At 44.9% G+C, this 21,442-nt stretch overlaps 1 protein-coding gene across 1 annotated transcript in view; it reads left to right on the top strand.

Annotated features, from left to right (window-relative positions):
* The window catches only part of STK39 (serine/threonine kinase 39), a 1,706,935-nt gene that overhangs the window by 1,645,176 nt on the left and 40,317 nt on the right, over nt 1–21,442 (top strand). The window contains exon 17 of the mRNA XM_069225277.1: nt 17,981–18,045. Coding sequence (XP_069081378.1) covers nt 17,981–18,045 — 65 coding nt within the window. The remainder of the gene's footprint in view (nt 1–17,980; nt 18,046–21,442) is intronic.

Raw genomic sequence — 21,442 nt, 5'->3', positions numbered from 1 at the left:
TCTAAGTAAGCACTTAGGCTCAGATTTACTAAAAAGTCAATGCAAGGTAGCTTACTGCACTATATCAAATGGGGAGAGCAGCAATGTGCCCCATCTACTAAGATATGGTACATTCCTACTGTTACTCTGTGCTGGCACTCTAAGGGCTGCCTAGCGCCAACATTGTGGTATCTGCATTACAGGCAGGATTGTGTTTGTGCAGAAAAGATCATCCTGAATAAAAAACAATCCTCAGAGGCATTTTCCTCGTTCTATGTGTCCTTTAGAATGCAGCACATGTAGAAACAGGAAATAGAGAGGAGAAATACACATATTTCTCCTTGTTCCCCCTCTGTTGGGAAGGCATACCATTTTGATGTACAGTATTCCCAGGTTTACTATTTGTAGTAAATGTGAGAAGGCACCTAAATCCTAGGATTGCCCACAATCCATCCACGGAAAGCCTTCCCAATGCAGAGTAATATAAGGCAAGGACTTGTTCTGCCTTGTGTTACGCTGAGGCCCAGATATACAAGAAATGACGGACAACTGTGCCAGCGCTGTGGTGCGTCAAAAATGTTAAGTCTGGCTAACGTCACTTCTTACTGTCATGCTTGCACCATATTTCCAAAACAGCGCAGCATGGCAGTAAGAAATTGTTAGTGTCAGAAAAATGACACTTACCCTTGCGACAACTCACTGAAAAATGGCATTACTGCCAAAAGGTGGTGCTAGCATGATTAGCAGCACATTTTTTTTTTTACGCTAATCGTGCTAATGTCACCTTTTCCTTAAAAACTTTAAAAAACATGAAAAATGGCAAACAGAAGCCATGAGGTAGAAAAACTGAGAAATCAGGCCAGGAGAAACATCAGAGAGACACCAATCAGCCCAGAACAGGATGGACAGACAGACTCAGAGGAGAAGGGATAAAGGAAGAGGAAGTATTGGTTCAGTGAGGAGGAGAATAACATCTTGGTTAGAACGGTGACGGAGCATCAACACCAGCTTTTTGTCACCTCTAAATTGGCAATAAGTAGGAAGGAGGTGATATAGCAGTCCATAGTCAATAACATCAACAGTGTGGCAGAGGTGTAGAAGACTGTCAGCGACTGTTAGAAGTACAGGCACGATTGTAAGAGCATACCTAAAGAGAAACTGGCCAGCAACCGAAAGGCAGCACTGCAGACTGGAGGTGGAAGTCCGGCACCCCAGGAGGAGCTGGATGAGCTGGAGGAGATAGTGGCAGCGGTCATCCCGGAGGAGGTGGTCACCAGAGTCCCAGGACAGGACACTGTGGCACATGGTGAACAATAACAAACACAGGGTAAGTTGCAGTGGGGGGGGGGAAGTATTTTAAAACTAATGGCACAAGTGGAAGCACATAGGATGCACTCTGTGCATGTGAAAATGGTTGCATTGGGGCAAAATAATGGTGAAACCCCAAACACCTCGTCCTGTTCAACATTCATTGATCATTATGTACCAGGTCTGTTGCGCATGATGAGCCAGCAAGGGCAGGGATATGCTTTTCTTCACCACTGGGTTAGGCTACAAATGTAACATTAACTCAACATACGGGGCATTTCTGTCATTACTGTTTAAGCTGGTACAAAATTAGCTGCCATGTGCCTTTGCAGGCACACCTGCACCATGCCTTCTTGCAACATGGGTGCAAGTGTTGCTGTGTTGCAGGGGCTGAGTGTGGTCATGCATGAAGAGGCATCCTTCCTGTGCAATCCCATACATGAGAGGTGGTTGCATCTTACTATGTGTGGTTCAGGTTAAAGCACACCTGATAAGAGGTGACAAGGAGAATGCGTGTGGACTGTTGTCCTGCTTACATCACTGTTACAACACACATACGTTTACTAAAGTTGGTGACACACACTAAAAGTAACTGATCTGGCAATGCAGCTGAATCTGTAGGTTTCCATTGGTGTTGCATGGGAACTTTCTACGCAACAACCATGCCACACAACTGCCATGCAGTGTAATGCATTAAAAGGGTCTACATGCAGTTGTGCGGAAAAAAAAAGAACACAGCATGTCTTAGATAGGACTAGGAAATTTGGCCTGACATATTGTTCTAACAGTGTGTTAAAAAATGACACCGTGATGACATGTTGCGCCGCTAGGGGCCCTTCAATTAGGGAATCTGTTGCGTGGCTCTGTGCCATGTCAGTGAGGCACAATGTTTAACAAACTATTGACTCATGTGAACTAATGACACAGACAAACATTGATATATATATCTCTTTGCAGAGGATGATGATGGTGATGACCAACTACAAAGCTTCACTTCTGACACTCTCCAGCAGATCCTGGGTGCCAACCCCACACCATCTCTCATTTCAAGGAGGACACCAGGTGTTGCGAGGTCTCCAAATGAATGACCCAACACACAATATACACCACATGCCACCTCATCCCCAGCCCTGAATTCCTGGGACCCAGACATCCTCTTTCAAAATACAGCTGCAGGAGTCCAGCGGGATCTGGCACAGGATGTGCGGGCAGGGATGGAGACCATGACGGGCAGCCTAGCTGGAGTACCTAAGTGCATCAGTCTGAATAAAGACAACTCTGCTGCTATCTGAGGCACCCAATCTCAGCTACGTGGATTCCAGCAGTCACTGGCTGACATAGCTGGTTTCCTGGTGTCCTGAGGATGAGGGGCGAACAATTACCCTCTCAAAGTGGCAGTAGGATGATTGACATCAGGCTGGAGGCTTTCTAAACTATACTGGGAGTCCATCCAGCGGTTGCTGGACTCCCTTAGTGACAACCTGGCTACCCATCACAGTGATGTAGGTGCTATGTTGCAAAACCAGCAGCTCCTCCTTGCTGCAGTGATGGCTTTCATCTTTCCACAGGTGAAAACTACTGTGACCTTTAATCCCACATCTACAGCCCCTTAAGTGTGGGTGCCTCCCACAACTTTAACACCACCACCACCACCCATTGCACAGGAGGCATTGCAAACATAGAGGATGAAGATGTGGAAGGAACATCATTCTCCCGAAAAATCACCTGGTAGCTATAGTTTGTGGTACATGGACAGTTCCTCTTTTGCTCTGTGCTGATGATCATGCCAGTGTCACAACATCTATCAACATCCCCTCTTCACTCTCCGACTTTTGACCTAGCACACATGTGAACTGTTATTCTGACCAATCCTACCTATTGGCACTGTGATCACCTCCTCACTGATGCACTGCTCTCCTACACGTCTCATGGCATATTTCCCTTCCATTGATTGGGTATCTCTAATGAGGTTAGTCTCCTGTGTACTGTATTGTACAACCAATGCCATCATTTATCATTCTAATACATTCACTCAAAACATCAAAAGTCTTGGTTCCGTTTGTGAGGCAGTAACGTTGTTAACTTTATGCATTTGGGGGAAGCCTATACACTGAGGGGCCTATGTACCTAAAACATTTGGGCAGCAGGGTGCCCCAAGGACTGTAGATAGGCTGAGATGCTACATAACTAAAAAGTTGGTAAGTATTGTATGCACTACGATAATGTCAAACATGTATTTTGACTATCACTAGTGCAAATGCAGCTGTCTACTGCCAATGCAAGTACACTTGCACCATATAGCAAAGGTGTTTGCGTTGCAGGGACCGGATATTATAAAAACAGTAAAAGCTCCTTGCTAATACTATGTAATTGGCAAAATGTAGCACACAACCTCTAGACTAACTAGCCTACATATTTGTATGTCTCCCTGTTGTACCTGTTGTGCCATGCAAACCACACCCCTGGGTGGACTTAATAGTTTCGGCATTGCCTCAGGTCTACATTCCATTGTAAATCTGAGGCTGTACCAAATGCTATGGGTGTTGCATGGGTAAGCCCACAGAAACACACATTGCAAGTCCCTCTGCAACAGAAATCATGCGTTGGGGGGAGACATGTATAGAGTGCAGTGTTAAGACACCCAAAGTGGTTGTATGCCACCTTAACATACAGTGAAATAAAACAGTGTCACTGGAGCAACACAAAAATAGATGCTCTGGTGGTGCTAGAGTCTTGTCTTTATGCCCCTTAGTACTTATCTAATCAATATGTGTGGATATGAGACATACACAATGTCACACACAAACTGACCGCAACATGAATGAGGTGCCTGGTGATAGCTATGTGAACAAGCAAGTTGAGCCTGAGTATCCTAAGCATGGCATTTGACTGTTATCATGCATGTATTGTGACAGCTGACAGCACTCACAATACAAGTGACTAGGCCTAGCAAGGATGGTATAAACACGAAAAGCATTTATTTATAGATAAATGATGCACGTGTAAGAATGTGAGGGACAGTCATGAGTGACTTACTAACAAAAACTAGTTTTTAGGGGGAGTGCAAATGCAACAACATAATGACAATACAAATTGCATTACTTGAAAATATAGAGACATGCTGTATGAATACCTGCTTTTGGGATGTGTCACCATGCACATCAAGAGTATCACATACTTTTCTGATAAATCTCTGGAATTGCAGATGTGATAGCATTGCCAACCTGACAGGGGATACACGTATTCACACGTGTAGAATGACCATTAAAAGCAAGTGCCTAACATGAACTGTGCATACGAGCTACCACCTACACAATAAGTCAAAATATAGACCATATGTTATGAATAGAAAAAGTTATTCATTGAACCATAAAACTAAGCCTAAAACGAACTCCCCTAAACTATTCTACACTACACTGTCTTAACCTAACTTATACTCATGTCTAACGTAACTTATCACTACTTATCCTAAATATATGAGGCCACATAATAAACATCAACCCTCCACCCCCATTATTATGCATCTAATGACAATGTCCCCTCAGTGTCTCTTGATATGTGCTTTGAGTTCTCCCAAAACAATATTTGTCCATTCTGGTGCTCCAACCTTGAAATCGTATGTTTTTGATCTGCCAACTCAGTACGTAACTCCTGCATGTAGGGGTTCTCCACGTAGGGATGTGCCGCAGGTGTAGCTGTCGCAGATTCAACTGATGGTGCTGAGGTGGAAGGTCGTGCCTCTGAAGAAGTGCCATTGCCTGTAGCCACAGGCCTTACTGTTGCATGGGTGCTGGCAGTGGATGCATCCTTTGCTGGCCACCCTTGAGGGAAGGCCTTCCAGGCCCCCGAGCCATGCTCCCATTCATACCTCCTCTGCAACCGCCAGTACCCCTTGGCCACTTGCTTGATGTGGTGGTACCTTTTGGCCCTCTTTGCAATCTCAAGCTTCTGGGATGCATCCAGGATAGCAGCTGCAACATGATTTGGACATGACAGTCAATTATATTTTTAATGGAAATGAACAATACATATGTAATGGAATCACCTTCTTCAGTAGTAACACGTTGGCCTGCACAAATCTACATAACATCCTGAAGGGCATGGAGGACATACATCTGCATACCAACTGTCAATTCCACATTCCCCAAGTCCATGTCAACAATACTAGCTATTGTAGTACCATTACTTTGAGCCATATTTGAGAACAATTGAAGGACCATGTCACTATTGACTAAGATTATCATAAACACCAGCACAGTGTGTTGCTCATCAGTGTCCCTCATACATGCACAACTAACCTCATATCCGTTGACATGTACCAAACTCATCTGAGGAAGGTCTGCCGGAAAAATGTGGTCTCAGTGCAGAGCTACATATGTCAAGGACAGATGTCAGGACACATAGCTTACTTTAAAAACAGATTGTGCCAGACATTATGTGTGCATTGTAGGGTGGTGCAGTCAGTCATGTCACACGGAGGATGGTGACAATCATAGTGACAGAGGTCTATACCTGGAGAGCTGTGCCATGACTTGATGCATAGTCCCAGAGTAACCTGTTTCATCACACTAAGTTGCCCATTGATTCAGCATGTGTCCTAAACTATGCTTATAGTGTTGCAATAAAACATTTAGCACACTGCATCTGCACAGGGATCTGGAAGCAGCACCTTATAATGCTGTACATTGTGCATCATTTGTATTTACATCACATCCTTGACAATATCTGGAAACTATAATTAGATGATGCAGTGGTTCATGGCTTATCATATTGCAATGTACAATGGATATCCCTCTGGCCAAACATACAGGATAAGACATGTGAGGATGACATAGGATTCAAATGTTTGAAATTATGACTCAGATAAGGGGTATGACACCACAATGGTGTTGGTAAATTAGCCAGATAATGGGGCAAATAGATAACAAAAATTACGCTACTGGTTCATCACTTTATCCCCATATGAGAATTGATGCACCTGTGGCGTAAGTGGCTTGTAACTAAGCCCCCAAGTGTGAAATGTTGACCACTGACCTGCTGATAATAGGTTACAATGAACATGGTAATGCATCATACCATTAGCTGAGTTACTTGGTGCGACATGTGGCACACAGATCAGTTACATGTATTGTCAACCAAATCTTGCTAACCTGCACAGATGTGTTGGACCCTTTACTTCAGAGGTCTTCAATCTGGGGGTCGTGACCCTCAGGGGGGCCGTGGAGTGCTGGAAAGGGGGTCGCGCATTCCCCCAGCCATCCTCAAAATGCCTCAGCTGAACTTTGAGTCTCCTGTGCTGTGAAAGCCGCACAGACAGCTAAGGAGGCCTTCCCAGGGCGTGTGCTTCCTGAATGAAATGCAAATGTGCTCTACGAGCTCATCTGCAAAAATTAAAGGGTGCTTGGGAGCAGCTTTAAATGACACAAATATTTATTCACTTTGAGGGTAGTGCAAAGAGTTAACAACTGCGCTGTGAAGTGCGTGCTTTTAATTGTAATTGTATTTCCACAGTGCTTACTTCACCTGGAGGTGTTGAAGGGACAGCTATTAATAAAATTTAAAAAAAAGGTATTGCAAATGCTCTTGTATTTCTTAAATCTACATTTTGGAATCACAGTTTTATCTTAAACCTTTTTGTAGTGGCCTATTTTATACTGTGTGTAATGCAAGTATAAAATAATGCCTCACATATTCACAGTGCTTTCTGTCACAGGCTGTGACCTCATGGCACTAAAAATACACAGGTCACTATTCTCAACTGCACTAACCAAGATTTAGGGGGTGATTCTAACTTCGGCGAGCGGCGGAGGCCGCCCGCCAAAGTTCCCCCACCAAAATACCACTCCGCGGTCGAAAGACCGCTGAGGGTATTTTGGGATTTGCCCTGGGCTGGCGGGCGGCCGCCAAAAGGCCGCCCGCCAGCCCAGGGCAAATCAACCTTCCCACGAGGACGCCGGCTCAGAATTGAGCCGGCGTAGTGGGAAGGTGCGACGGGTGCAGTGGCATCCGTCGCGTATTTCAGTGTCTGCATAGCAGACACTGAAATACTTTGTGGGGCCCTCTTACGGGGCCCCTGCAGTGCCCATGCCATTGGCATGGGCACTGCAGGGGCCCCCAGGGGCCCCGCGGCACCCCCTACCGCCATCCTGTTCCTGGCGGGAGACCCGCCAGGAACAGGATGGCGGTAGGGGGTGTCAGAATCCCCATGGCGGCGGAGCGCGCTCCGCCGCCATGGAAGATTCTGCAGGGCAGCGGGAAACCGGCGGGAGACCGCCAGTTTCCCGCATCTGACCGCGGCCGAACCGCCGCGGTCAGAATGCCCTGCGGGGCACCGCCGGTCTGTCGGCGGTGCTCCCGCCGACCCTGGCCCCGGCGGTCTCAGACCGCCGGGGTCAGAATGACCCCCTTAGTTCTGTCGCTCTCTGGTTACACGCAGACCTCTGCAGTGCATTAACTAATAGAGGTTTCATAATGCACTACAGTGCATTTACCAATGAGTAGCAACTTTCTTTTATTTATTTTTCATTTAAGCTGGCTGTTATTTTATATGTAGCTACCTGACAGTGAAAGACCTAAAAAAAAACATAGAGAATATTTTGAGTTTATTTATGAGAGACTTGCGCTGCTGGAGCATCACTTTTTTTGATGCTCCAGCGGCACAAGCCTTTCAATCATACTTATGAGGTGACGCAAAGCCTTCCTGAGTGGCTTTGAATGGCGTTGTAGATATGGAGTAAGGCAAAGCAGTGCAAGCTGCTGCATTGCCTTACTTTGCGTCGAGGAGGCGTTCCATGGAAGTAGTGGTGGGTGTTCCCATGCAACATGCATGGATTTTGACGCTGCCCCAGATTTACAAAATCACATAAACTGGAGCGGTGTCAAAATCTTACGCCTCCTCAGAGCAGGCATAATGAGGAGAAATGTTTTCATTTCTCCTTGTTTTTACCTCTTTCCATGTGTGTTGCTATCTGCCGCTCGTATAGAAAGAGGTACAATGCCTCTCTGGATTGTTTTAGTGCCAGAAGGTGCCCCTTCCTGCACAAATACAATCCTGCCTATATTGGCAACAATTGTGCGCCAGCGCGGGGGGGAAAGGACAGAAAAGCACTGTATTTCCTAATAACAGTGCATTCCTGCCCTTTTGTATTGGTGTGGGGCAGTGTAGCAAGAGGACTTGTGGCACTGTCCTATGCCAAATACTCATAAATGAGTACCTTTATTTTTAGCCACACCCTTGACCACGCCCCCACACTCACTGACCTTTGGTTTTCTAAACACTGTTTAATATTATTTCCTCACAGTAAAAATGATTTGCTGTGGGAAATGGGGATGTTTAGTATTGTTGTTGATGATGAGGAGTACCAGGTTCTAGAAATTTTTATCAGAAGGGGGTCCTTACACCTAAATATTTTTTAAGAGGGGGTCCTGGCATCAAAAAGTTTGAAGACCTCTGCTTTACTTCTACCACATGACAATAATATCATCAGTGATATGGGACTCATGTACCATATCCATCATCGTGTCTTGCTGCACCGCCCTGCGCCACTAGTAAAGAACAGGAGTGCGCCATATCTATAAAATGTGGCGCATTCACATCCCCTCCCTCTGCGCTACCGCACAAATATCTGCCTAGCGCCAGATCAGGCACCCTTGCACCAGCAAGGATGCCCGCATTGTGGGGGTGATTGTCATTTTTGCAGAATGTGACACTTTCCTGCACACAAATATTCAAAAGAGGCATTTTACCTCTTTCTATTTGTGCTGCAGAATGCAGCACACATAGCAAGAGGTAAAAATGGGCTAAATTAATGATGTTTTTCCACCGTTGCGTCGGATATACAGTACGTTTGAAATGGTGTTGCAATCTAATGCATTTCTAGAGTTGTAAATCTGGGAATGCATTAGATTCCTTAGCGTTCCATGGGTTTTGCTGTGGTAACACCTACAGCAACACCCATGGAATGCCCCTTTCAAATAGTTACAAGCATGAAATCACACATATTTATAAGGTCATGAAAAGCCAAGCAGGCTGGCTTTTGCGTGGCCTTGTAATTATGGGAGGTACACTGCACCACTGGAAAGTCAAGAAAAATGACACTGCGTTGGTGCAGTGTGCCGGAACTTGTAAATATGCCCCTGTTTTAGTGGTAGTATACATGCAATTGGTACATACCATTACCTTCAACATACAACTGCACACACATCACTTGCACAACACATTACACATACAGATTGTTACTCACTGGTTGCCTCGGTGTCTTTGAAGCGTTCCACCTCTCCAATTGAATATGGAGGGGGCCGCCTGCAAGATCTAACATGAAACATGGCACTGGGACTGTTACACAATGAACACCATGGACAAGTATTGCATCTCAGACATCATTTGCCATTGACAATAGTATACCTATAGTGACGAGTACTCAGGAATGGCATCATACATGTTCAGAGACATACAGTGGATAGGCCAGGCTGGCATGTACACATATGTGGTTGATCTTAACATAAATGTCACTACTACACTGATATGTCATAGCTGATGATTTAAGAATGCAAACTTTTTTATACATTGATAATTGTGATGTCAGCCAATTGTGAAGCAAAAATCAATCACAAAGTTTGTTTACTCACCAACAGTTCCTTCAACCGCAATGTGATCCAGAAGATCCCGCTCCCTACAGACAATGTCTGCCCAGCGATGTTTCAATTGCCGGTCAGTCCACTCCTGCTGCTGTGGGAGAGAACCTTGCCACACAGCTGCTTCCTAGTCTGGATCCTCTAACCCTGCATTACTCGCCCACCCATTACCACCATGTTGGGGAGATAATGGAGCACCAGCCATATAAATTCTCCTAACTCCGCAGCGCTGAGGTGACGTGCTCTTTCACTTCCCGACATACCCCAACAAACCTCAAATATCTTAAATAACTATGCTACCCCAGATGCAGACACCAAACAATGCAATGACGCCACAATCTTAAAGTCTAATGGACAGGTCAATACAGAGATCAGGGACAAAAATACACAACAGCAAACAGCACAAAATTACACCTCAAACAACACTCCCTCACATAGATCTCCAAAACACTTCCTCTCACAAAGACAGACAAAAAGCATGTGACTGTAACAGAAAGTGAAAGTAATTATGCAGTTGTGATTGTAAGGGAAAGTGAAAGTAGTTCCTGGTGTGCCTGGTAGATCCATTCCCTCACTTCCTGTGATGATGTGTCATATTTTTGAGAGTGTCGTATTTGTTTACGCAAAACACGTTTGTGAGTTGTTTTTGGCACACGTCAAGGCAATATTGGACAGTCTCAAAGAATCACATGTTATGCAGCATTTTTGTTAGATGCAAAGCAAAAACATTTGATGCATAGTGGAAATGCATCCATTTGTTTGACTCAAGACATGTTAAATTTGCTAAAATGTATGGTGTACTAGGGAAAATATTGTTTTTCAATTTATACAGACATGTGTAGTGTTGTGTTAATAGTGGATATGTCAGATCAACATCCAGCTCTCTTTCCATGTGTCTAATGCATGTCTTATAAGTGTACATGTGTGATTTTACATGACTTACAAGCATCAGATATTACATTGCTCTGATTCCACATAAGTCATGTCAATGTTAGCTGCATAGGATTGCTTTATGTGAGTACTTTGGGGTACATTTAAAGGTCTTCGCTCACATTTGTGCCTATGCTTTGTCATACAATTGTACATGCCAGTGTCACTAAACAGGGCCTCTTCATGCGTCATATATGATTAATGTGGCACAAAGCTAGCATCGTGTCACTTTGTAAACCCATTGTGGCACATCATACCTATGCAAGGTATGATATGTGCAAGATGGGCATACCTCTGCATGGATGCCAAATAGTTATAGCATTGTGAAAGTAACTAGCTGTCTTTCCAACATTCTTTTCCACATTTTGTAACGGATGGGCATGGAAGGCGTAAGATTGATGCTACTGCTGTTGACTATGGTTTGTCCTCATCTTTCATAGGCTAGGGAAACAGTTTTGGGTGTCAGAGAAGCAAAGCGCCACAACTGCATCCATTGTATTTGTCACAGCTGTGCTACCGAATGCCATGGAGTACTGTATTTGGAATACTGCGCTACCATGGTGTGGTTGGGGGTCACTAGGCAATCCGATGACAGACATTATAACCAATGCATTCAGTTTATTGAGATTATGGCCGTATGTGTGGTGACCTTAGACTATTGATGTGTTCACACCCAGGTTTTGCATGGACTCACCATAGAATGTGGCCCATACAACATGTAGGACTGGACATGTGTCTGACAAAATATGCTTGATCACAATGTATAGACAGCAGGCTGTCATGCACGGGGTGGTGTTGTTTGAAATGTATTGTCTTATCACGTGTGGTGATCAAATTGTCGAGCCACTTGCATGACTTGAACTTCAGTATTTCACACCTACCTGTCTTCCCATGTCTACAACATGTTTTCTATAAGTGTCTGTAAGTGGAGGTATATGCATTTTTTGGATCTGACTACACAGATAGGACAGTTAAGGTATTAATGTATCTAGATCGTGGCCACTAAACCCACCCCTATGATAGTGCATACTGTAATGTGTGTCCAAAGCAGGAGACATCAACCTGTCATGCAAGATGGATAATGTACAGTTACTCATGCAGGCAAGTGTGGTGATGTTTATGACAAGCATGTGCCAGGGATGTCTTAGTCACGCCATGCATGTGCTTGGTTTGTGATCTTCATGTGTGATGTCTTCCGCCTAATACAGTGGTATGTCTAGGATAACAGTGCTACAATCTTCGTGATGCATTCATGACTTATAGTGCTCCTTCAGAACAATATCTCTGCTCATATGAGTGACTAACATGTTACACTCTGTAGATGCATTCATATTGTTTGTAGGGTTTAAGGGTGGTTTCCCCACACACTATGAGTTATGATGCATCGCCAATTTTAGCCATGCTCTCAACTGTGGGCCACACAGAACCAGAGGTGCATAGGCGGACTAGTAAGGTCACAATTTGTGACAAGGTAGTTTCAACATACAACTTGACAACACAAATCCTCACCACATAATTTAACTCAGATTTGCCTTCTAGCACACACTATGCATGGCAGAGTTTCAATCCGACACGGATAGGTGGCTATACATCAGTGCACATACAAATGCAGGTTTCCAAATGTCCATCTACACTCTCCTGTGTTATTTTCTACTAGAGTTTTACAGGATGTAGAGGTCAGCCTTCCCCAATGATCTACTAGGGACTTACATGGAGTTTCTGTCATCCTTACCCTGTTATCTACTAGGGACTCACAGGAGATGTCTGTCAGGATTGGACTCTTATCTACTTCGTATTACAAGTGCGGCTATTAACATTTCTATTTTAGCCTTCTGTATTTTGGCACTCCATTGGTAGATAGTGGGAAAGGGACATGTCAGTAGACCGAGGGTACAAATGTTGTCAGCTTCAAAATGTGTCACTCATAATTTTTTTTGTTGGACAAACACACAGGTGGGCCTGCAGACAGTGTGACTGGGAAATCAAGTAGCTTACACAATATGTGTGGTTATGTTTATGGTCTTATGTATGTATAATGTCGTATAGTTGATTGATAAATTGGTAGTGGTATTGTGTAGACATTCCCACCTAGAGAAGCTTGATAGTGTTTTTAGGCCTCAATTGCCAATAGCTGGCAGTGTTTTGACAAGTGGTATTAGACACTCGGGTTCCCCATTCTCACTGTCCAGTCCGTAATGAATGTCACTGTGCCTTTTCAATGTGGTATTTGACAATGACAGTAGAATTTGCTACAGGTCAAGCAATATTAACTGTTGTTGATCCATTGTATGCAGAATGGCAGACTGACATCAACACATCTCTGGACTCCTTCCACAGCACTATGTACTCTCTAAGTGACCTCCACAAACTGACTGTGCCAGTTTAGTAGAGGAGTGTCTGAGCTGTCCTTCAATATGAGTGTGTTTAACATGGGTACTCACACACAGCTTCTGTGTGCATCCTTTGTGATAAGCACAATGAGTGTGGATGGATTGTATGTGTTCTCCTGACAGGTACACACATGCATTTGTACATAGGTCTGTGTCCTGTTTGACACATGGATTTTGTCAAGTGAATGAGATGTGATAAAACCTTTAGACATACATGGGAGATGACAGGTTATTTGAGTGGGACAGGCCTAGACATACTGTTGTTGTTTCCTCTGTATAATATAGACTTTTTGTCATGCATGGGTGTGTCACTGATGGATATGCAATGATTTTTCTCATGGGATTGCGACATGAAGAAATTGCGTTGTCACATTGCTGACATTAACCAACTGCTGTGGGCAATGACTGCTCTTGTCCTACCGTGGCGTGACATCTGAATAACCGTCATCACAAGGAATACCATTGTGACTGCTATCATATTTCAAGCCAGTAGACCTGTGTAACATACATGTTTCAATGCAACATGTGTTGTGAAACTGGCATAGCAAACATGACACACACAAAATCCATTAACATTACTTTGTGTGTAGTTGAACGGTCTTCCTGAGTGTGTTCCTACTTCTTTTCACACTGTTTTGGCGTAGTCTCACTTTCCAAAATGTGTATGATTAGCTTTTGCATTTGCATGTGACAGATACTCCAAGACATATGTATGATTAAGTGATTTTTTTCACAAGTAAGTTAATGATGACATATCAATGAATAACTTCAGGAGAAGAAATTGTCAACAATGTGTGTATGCCTACATGCCCCAGCACTGGTATGAAGTCCATCCCCATCTTGAGGTGGGTCATCATTGTCCTCAACCTCCTTCCTGGGTCCTCTAACTGCTCCTCCCATGGGACATTGGTCTGCACACATATAATGTGCAAAATTGCACATACAACAATCATCTTACACACTAGTGGAGGTGAATACAGCAGCTTCCCCCCTGAGACATCTAGACATCAGAATCTTGCTTTCAGCTTGTCAGATGTTCACTCAACTACGTTCCTGGTGCGGACATGCATTGTATTGTAGGTCTTATCACCCACACTCTGTGGAGGTTTATAGGGTGTCATCAAACAGGGCTGAATGGCATAAGCTTGGTCAGCTGCACTGGAAGAGGAGGGACAGTGTCAGAATTGCCCTAGTGATTTGTACAGACTGTCATTGCTTAGAGTGTGTTTGTGAAGTAGAGATAAAAACTTGCTTCTGCCATTGTGGGCTTTTCTATTTTCAAGCATGATTGTAGTTGTGTGTGATAGTGCACCTTCCATGGGGCTTGCTGATAGTGTGAATTGTGTGTCATGACAGATTACCCATACAGGATGTGTGTGATGTTGCAAATACTTGTAAATGTGTCCAGTGACATGGGACATGCCAATGTGCCATGCTGTGTGACTTTACTACTAGGTTGTGTTATGTGTGCAATGAGGTAAGTGTTGTGCCCTGTGTGCTGCCCCACTCCTCCCCACTGAGGACATTGTACACCTCCTTTGCACACAGAGTTTTTATCCATATTGTCTGTCAGACATGAATGTGTATATGTGGACATCATGAAAAGTGTGTCATAGTGGATTCTGATCTATTGTGGTATCTGCCACTGCATTACAAGGCCCTGTGGTATAGTGTAGGGCAGAAAATGCATTGATGCCCCACCCAGCACCACCATGACAGACCAGTGATGCACCTTAACCACCAGATACAGTAAATTTCTGTTGTCTGCCCTGGCACTGGTACAGAGTCAGGTGCCAAACTGCTACATGGATACCATTGCACCATGGTGCACAGATGCATGTGTTGTGGCTGTGCTTGATTATGTGCAGGGAAATGGTCCTTTCTGCACATGACCAAGTAAGGATGGATATTTAGTCTTGCTATGTCTGCTGTAGAATGCATCTGACATAGGAAGATTGTATTACTTTAGTGACATCAGGTATTTATATTGGTAACACCATGGTAATGCCACGCATAGGGTCGAGTACACATTTTAAATGCAGCATTGAGTTACCACTTCTCCATAAATGTGGGGCTGTGCAAACATATGATTGCAATGGGTGTTGTAAATGGAAGACCCACAGCAACACCCATTGCACACACCTTCCTCACTAAGGGCCATGTTCTTGGGACGTTGTACATTTCTCCCAATGCACCTGTTTTGATGCGTACCCTAACAACACCAGGGCTGTGCAGTATTCACTAACTGGCACTACATGGATGTCATTACCCAAAACAGAGTCAATTTGTTTCATACATTTATGCTGCTTCAGCTGAACTTGTGTAAATTATTATTTACATGCTAGTGCAGCAAAGGTCAGGGAGACCTAAAGATTTTGGTTGGGGCTTTACTTTTACACCTGCCCCGAGTAGACATTTGTAGTACGGTTAAACAAAACCACAGTGAGATGTAGTGATTTTCCTGTGCCAATTTGTTCTGTCTTCCCTGTATGGGAATGCCACCCTTGCATTCACTATACCTGATGCAGCCATGATGTGGTGCAATAGTTTGCTAAGTGGCATAATGCATGCATATTGCTACTTTGTTACGTGACACATGTGTATGGGCACCTTACCGCCACCTTTGCATCATAGACATGTCCATGGGCATTACAAAATGCCCCTAAGTGTGTGAAGGTGTGCCATTGAAAAATCAGTGTTAAGCAACAAACTATTATGGCTTTAAACCACCTTGTAAATGCAGAGTGGGCATTGCACCACTAGAGCATCAGTACAAGTGATGCTCTAGTGGTGCAAGGGTTTTGTACATATGGCCCTATGTGCGGATGATGTGCATTTGATGTGTAGAGTGATACATGTTGCATATGTGTTGATGAGCAGTAATGTATGAGTGACAATCAGTATGTGCCGAGTGTGTATTGTGCATTGTTTGGTCCATGTGTCTTCTGTGTTGTATATGTTATGTAGTGTCACCTGGCTTACCTACGAGGAGGCCATTTCCATATAGTCCATCCTGGAAATGTTGATTGATGATAGAGTGCCTGAAGATGAAGGTATCATGAATGCTTCCAGGATATTTTGTTAGGATGTTTATAAAGAGACCTCGATAGTCCACAATGGCCTGCATGTTGAATAAATGTGTATACTTCCTGTTGCGGTACAGGTTTTCCATAGCAGCAGGAGGGACAATTTGCAAATATGTGCAGTCCGTGGCACCCAAAACATAAGGGAACCCAGCAATGGTGTAGAACCCTTCTTTAATTTCCTGCTGGAGTTGTTGGGTGTTGGGGAAGAGGATGTGGTGGGGAGTTAGGCTGATGATGGCATCCAGTGCAATAGGCAGGAAATGTGGAAAGGAGGACTGGGATATTCCACCCACTCGTGCTGCAGTTGTTTGGAAGGAGCCAGAGGCCAGGATATGCAGCACAGCCAGGAGCTTTGTGAGGGGTGAAATGTTGGATCGCCTTCCTGCTGTTGCCGTAATGGCAGGTGCAATTTCTTGGAGCATCTGGATGATTGACTCCCGCTTCAAACAGTAATTACTTATGATGTCTTCTTCTCAGACACCAATAATTGTTGCCCTTTGTCGATATATGCGTTCTCTCCTCATGTGCTGGCTTTCTGGTTGATGTGGTGGTAGTGATGCAGTGGTGCTGGTGGTGCCTGGCGTCATCACTGGCGTCGTCTGTGGGTTCCAAGTTGGAGCAGCAGCAAGTCCATGGTGTCCTCTGGACATTGAGTTTTTTGTGAGTGTTCTCCTTATTTACCTGTGCCTGTGCGTCATTTTAATGCCTGGTCTGATCAGGCGTTAAAGTTTTGACGCTAATGCGAGCTAGCATCATTTTTCCTTAGCATGCTTCTTTTTTCGTGAGGCTTATAAATATGATCCGAGATGGCTAGTGTCATTTTTGACGAGGGGACGCCTACCTTGCATATCATTGTCGTAAACATCGTAAGGTGAGGCGCCGCTCTAAAAAAATTATACAGTTGTTGTAAATGTGGTACTAGACATGTCTAGCACCACTTTGTAAATATGACGCTCGGTTTGCTCTGCCTTTGCACCAAATAAATGCTGCAATTGCAATGCAAAGTCCTTGTAAATCTGGGTCTAGATTTTCTCAGCCGTGCAAGATTCCTTTAACTGGCATAGTAAATCTGACTTAGGGGGTTGCGTTGTCCTGCGCTGCCCTTTGTCACCTTTGCCTGACACCAGGGCAGTGCAAAGATAAATCTGACCCTATTCTGTTGGATAGCATTAGAGAAGCCCCTAAAAACGATACCGCAGTTTGCGTTTTTCAAGAAAGACTAACCCCAAGATTTGCATTCCATTGGTTTTCACTCAAGTTCTTTTTTATGGACACACTCCATTGAAGAGTGAATCTGCACCGTGGTGGTTTTCGTAACACATCTTCCTCTGCTAACTGACAAAAAATATTTCTACAGTACATACTTTTAGCTGAACAGCTGCGGCATAATTTGTTCATTGACCCAGTAATGACCTGTTTGTTGCACTCTATTACAGTGTAGAGTAAAATCCGAAAACAACCATTCTTCAAAGAAAGACAGCTGGAGTCAGCATCGTAGTTTATTTGCATCTTTGATGTGGTTTGAATAATTGAGTGTTTACGCTCCACATAGAAAAATACGGTAATAAGGGCTTATGTGCAACAACGCTCCACGCTATTTAACAGACTTGTTTATGTACTCCTATTACAGTTTTTGTTATGTTTTTTTTACAGTTGCTGCTAACTTGCAGAAAATGGTGGATGATCCCCTGACATTCAAATCATTGACATTTAGGCTGGTAAGTAAAACTAAAGAGGGCAAATGAAAAGAGAGGTTTGATGATGCAATTACATCCTTTAGATCACAAGTCTGTTTTGATTTTTAGCTTTTGCTCTCCATCACAGTGCGCGTTTACCATTTCTGCACTAGACACGCAATTATATTCAGTAGAAGTTCTTATGAGGCACAAGAGAGATAGGCCCTGCACACTGTACCACTGATTAAGATTGTTATGGATTTTCAACTTCTGGCTGCATAGAGCTTCTAAATAGGTCAGAATCATAGGTATTTTGCCTTTGAACTAGGAATGTCCCCCCCATAACTGAAAGCTATCGAAATTTCACTGGATATTCTAGGGATGGTCTTTGGAGTCAGCGCATGGGAGTGGCCACATTCGTGCTCTATCACTGTACTGGTGCACTATTGTAGGAGGCTGGACTGGCTTGTAGTGAGTACCAAGGGGTACTTGCACCTTGCACCAGGCCCAGTTATCCCTTATTAGTGTATAGGGTGTCTAGCAGCTTAGGCTGATAGATAATGGTAGCTTAGCAGAGCAGCTTAGGCTGAACTAGGAGACGTGTGAAGCTACTACAGTACCACTTAGTGTCATATGCACAATATCATAAGAAAACACAATACACAGTTATACTAAAAATAAAGGTACTTTATTTTTATGACAATATGCCAAAGTATCTTAGAGTGTACCCTCAGTGAGAGGATAGGAAATATACACAAGATATATATACACAATAGCAAAAATATGCAGTATAGTCTTAGAAAACAGTGCAAACAATGTATAGTTACAATAGGATGCAATGGGGAAACATAGGGATAGGGGCAACACAAACCATATACTCCAAAAGTGGAATGCGAACCACGAATGGACCCCAAACCTATGTGACCTTGTAGAGGGTCGCTGGGACTATTAGAAAATAGTGAGAGTTAGCAAAATAACCCTCCCCAAGACCCTGAAAAGTGAGTGCAAAGTGCACTAAAGTTCCCCTAAGGACAAAGAAGTCGTGTTAGAGGAATAATGCAGGAAAGACACAAACCAACAATGCAACAACTGTGGATTTCCAATCTAGGGTACCTGTGGAACAAGGGGACCAAGTCCAAAAGTCACAAGCAAGTCGGAGATGGGCAGATGCCCAGGAAATGCCAGCTGCGGGTGCAAAGAAGCTTCTACTGGACAGAGGAAGCTGAGATTTCTGCAGGAACGAAAAGGGCTAGAGACTTCCCCTTTGGTGGACGGATCCCTCTCGCCGTGGAGAGTCGTGCAGAAGTGTTTTCCCGCCGAAAGAACGCCAACAAGCCTTGCTAGCTGCAAATCGTGCGGTTAGCGTTTTTGGACGCTGCTGAGGCCCAGGAGGGACCAGGAGGTCGCAAATTGGACCAGCAGAGAGAGGGGACGTCGAGCAAGACAAGGAGCCCTCTCTGAAGCCGGTAGCACCTGGAGAAGTGCCCGAAACAGGCACTACAAGGATGCGTGAAACGGTGCTCGCCGAAGTTGCACAAAGGAGCCCCACGTCGCCGGAGACCAACTTAGAAAGTCGTGCAATGCAGGTTAGAGTGCCGTGGACCCAGGCTTGGCTGTGCACAAAGGATTTCCGCCGGAAGTGCACAGGGGCCGGAGTAGCTGCAAAGTCGCGGTTCCCAGCAATGCAGCCCAGCGAGGTGAGGCAAGGACTTACCTCCACCAAACTTGGACTGAAGAGTCACTGGACTGTGGGGGTCACTTGGACAGAGTCGCTGGATTCGAGGGACCTCGCTCGTCGTGCTGAGAGGAGACCCAAGGGACCGGTAATGCAGCTTTTTGGTGCCTGCGGTTGCAGGGGGAAGATTCCGTCGACCCACGGGAGATTTCTTCAGAGCTTCTGGTGCAGAGAGGAGGCAGGCTACCCCCACAGCATGCACAAGCAGGAAAACAGTCGAGAAGGCGGCAGGATCAGCGTTACAGAGTTGCAGTAGTCATCTTTGCTACTATGTTGCAGGTTTGCAGGCTTCCAGCGCGGTCAGCAGTCGATTCCTTATCAGAAGGTGAAGAGGGAGATGCAGAGGAACTCGGCTGAGCTCATGCATTCGTTATTTAGAGTTTCCCCAGAGACAGAGACCCTAAATAGCCAGAAAAGAGGGTTTGGCTACCTAGGAGAGAGGATAGGCTACTAACACCTGAAGGAGCCTATCAGCAGGAGTCTCTGACGTCACCTGGTGGCACTGGCCACTCAGAGCAGTCCAGTGTGCCAGCAGCACCTCTGTTTCCAAGATGGCAGAGGTCTGGAGCACACTGGAGGAGCTCTGGACACCTCCCAGGGGAGGTGCAGGGGAGTGGTCACTCCCCTTCCCTTTGTCCAGTTTCGCGCCAGAGCAGGGGCTAAGGGGTCCCCTGAACCGGTGTAGACTGGCTTATGCAGAATTGGGCACATCTGTGCCCAACAAAGCATTTCCAGAGGCTGGGGGAGGCTACTCCTCTCCTGCCTTCACACCATTTTCCAAAGGGAGAGGGTGTCACACCCTCTCTCAGAGGAAGTTCTTTGTTCTGCCATCCTGGGCCATGCCTGGCTGGACCCCAGGAGGGCAGATGCCTGTCTGAGGGGTTGGCAGCAGCAGCAGCTGCAGTGAAACCCCAGGAAGGGCAGTTTGGCAGTACCAGGGTCTGTGCTACAGACCACTGGGATCATGGGATTGTGCCAACTATGCCAGGATGGCATAGAGGGGGCAATTCCATGATCATAGACATGTTACATGGCCATATTCGGAGTTACCATTGTGAAGCTACATATAGGTAGTGACCTATATGTAGTGCACGCGTGTAATGGTGTCCCCGCACTCACAAAGTTCAGTGAATTGGCTCTGAACAATGTGGGGGCACCTTGGCTAGTGCCAGGGTGCCCACACACTAAGTAACTTTGCACCTAACCTTTACCAGGTAAAGGTTAGACATATAGGTGACTTATAAGTTACTTAAGTGCAGTGTAAAATGGCTGTGAAATAACGTGGACGTTATTTCCCTCAGGCTGCAGTGGCAGGCCTGTGTAAGAATTGTCAGAGCTCCCTTTGGGTGGCAAAAGAAATGCTGCAGCCCATAGGGATCTCCTGGAACCCCAATACCCTGGGTACCTCAGTACCATATACTAGGGAATTATAAGGGTGTTCCAGTAAGCCAATGTAAATTGGTAAAAATGGTCACTAGCCTGTTAGTGACAATTTGGAAAGAAATGAGAGAGCATAACCACTGAGGTTCTGATTAGCAGAGCCTCAGTGAGACAGTTAGTCACTGCACAGGTAACACATTCAGGCACACTTATGAGCACTGGGGCCCTGGGTTACCAGGGTCCCAGTGACACATACAACTAAAACAACATATATACAGTGAAAAATGGGGGTAACATGCCAGGCAAGATGGTACTTTCCTACAC

The sequence above is a fragment of the Pleurodeles waltl genome, chromosome 3_1 (genome assembly GCF_031143425.1).
Source record: "Pleurodeles waltl isolate 20211129_DDA chromosome 3_1, aPleWal1.hap1.20221129, whole genome shotgun sequence".
In the NCBI taxonomy this organism is placed as follows: domain Eukaryota; kingdom Metazoa; phylum Chordata; class Amphibia; order Caudata; family Salamandridae; genus Pleurodeles; species Pleurodeles waltl.
Note: the sequence above shows the minus strand (reverse complement) of the source record. Positions and strands in the feature narration are given on the sequence as shown.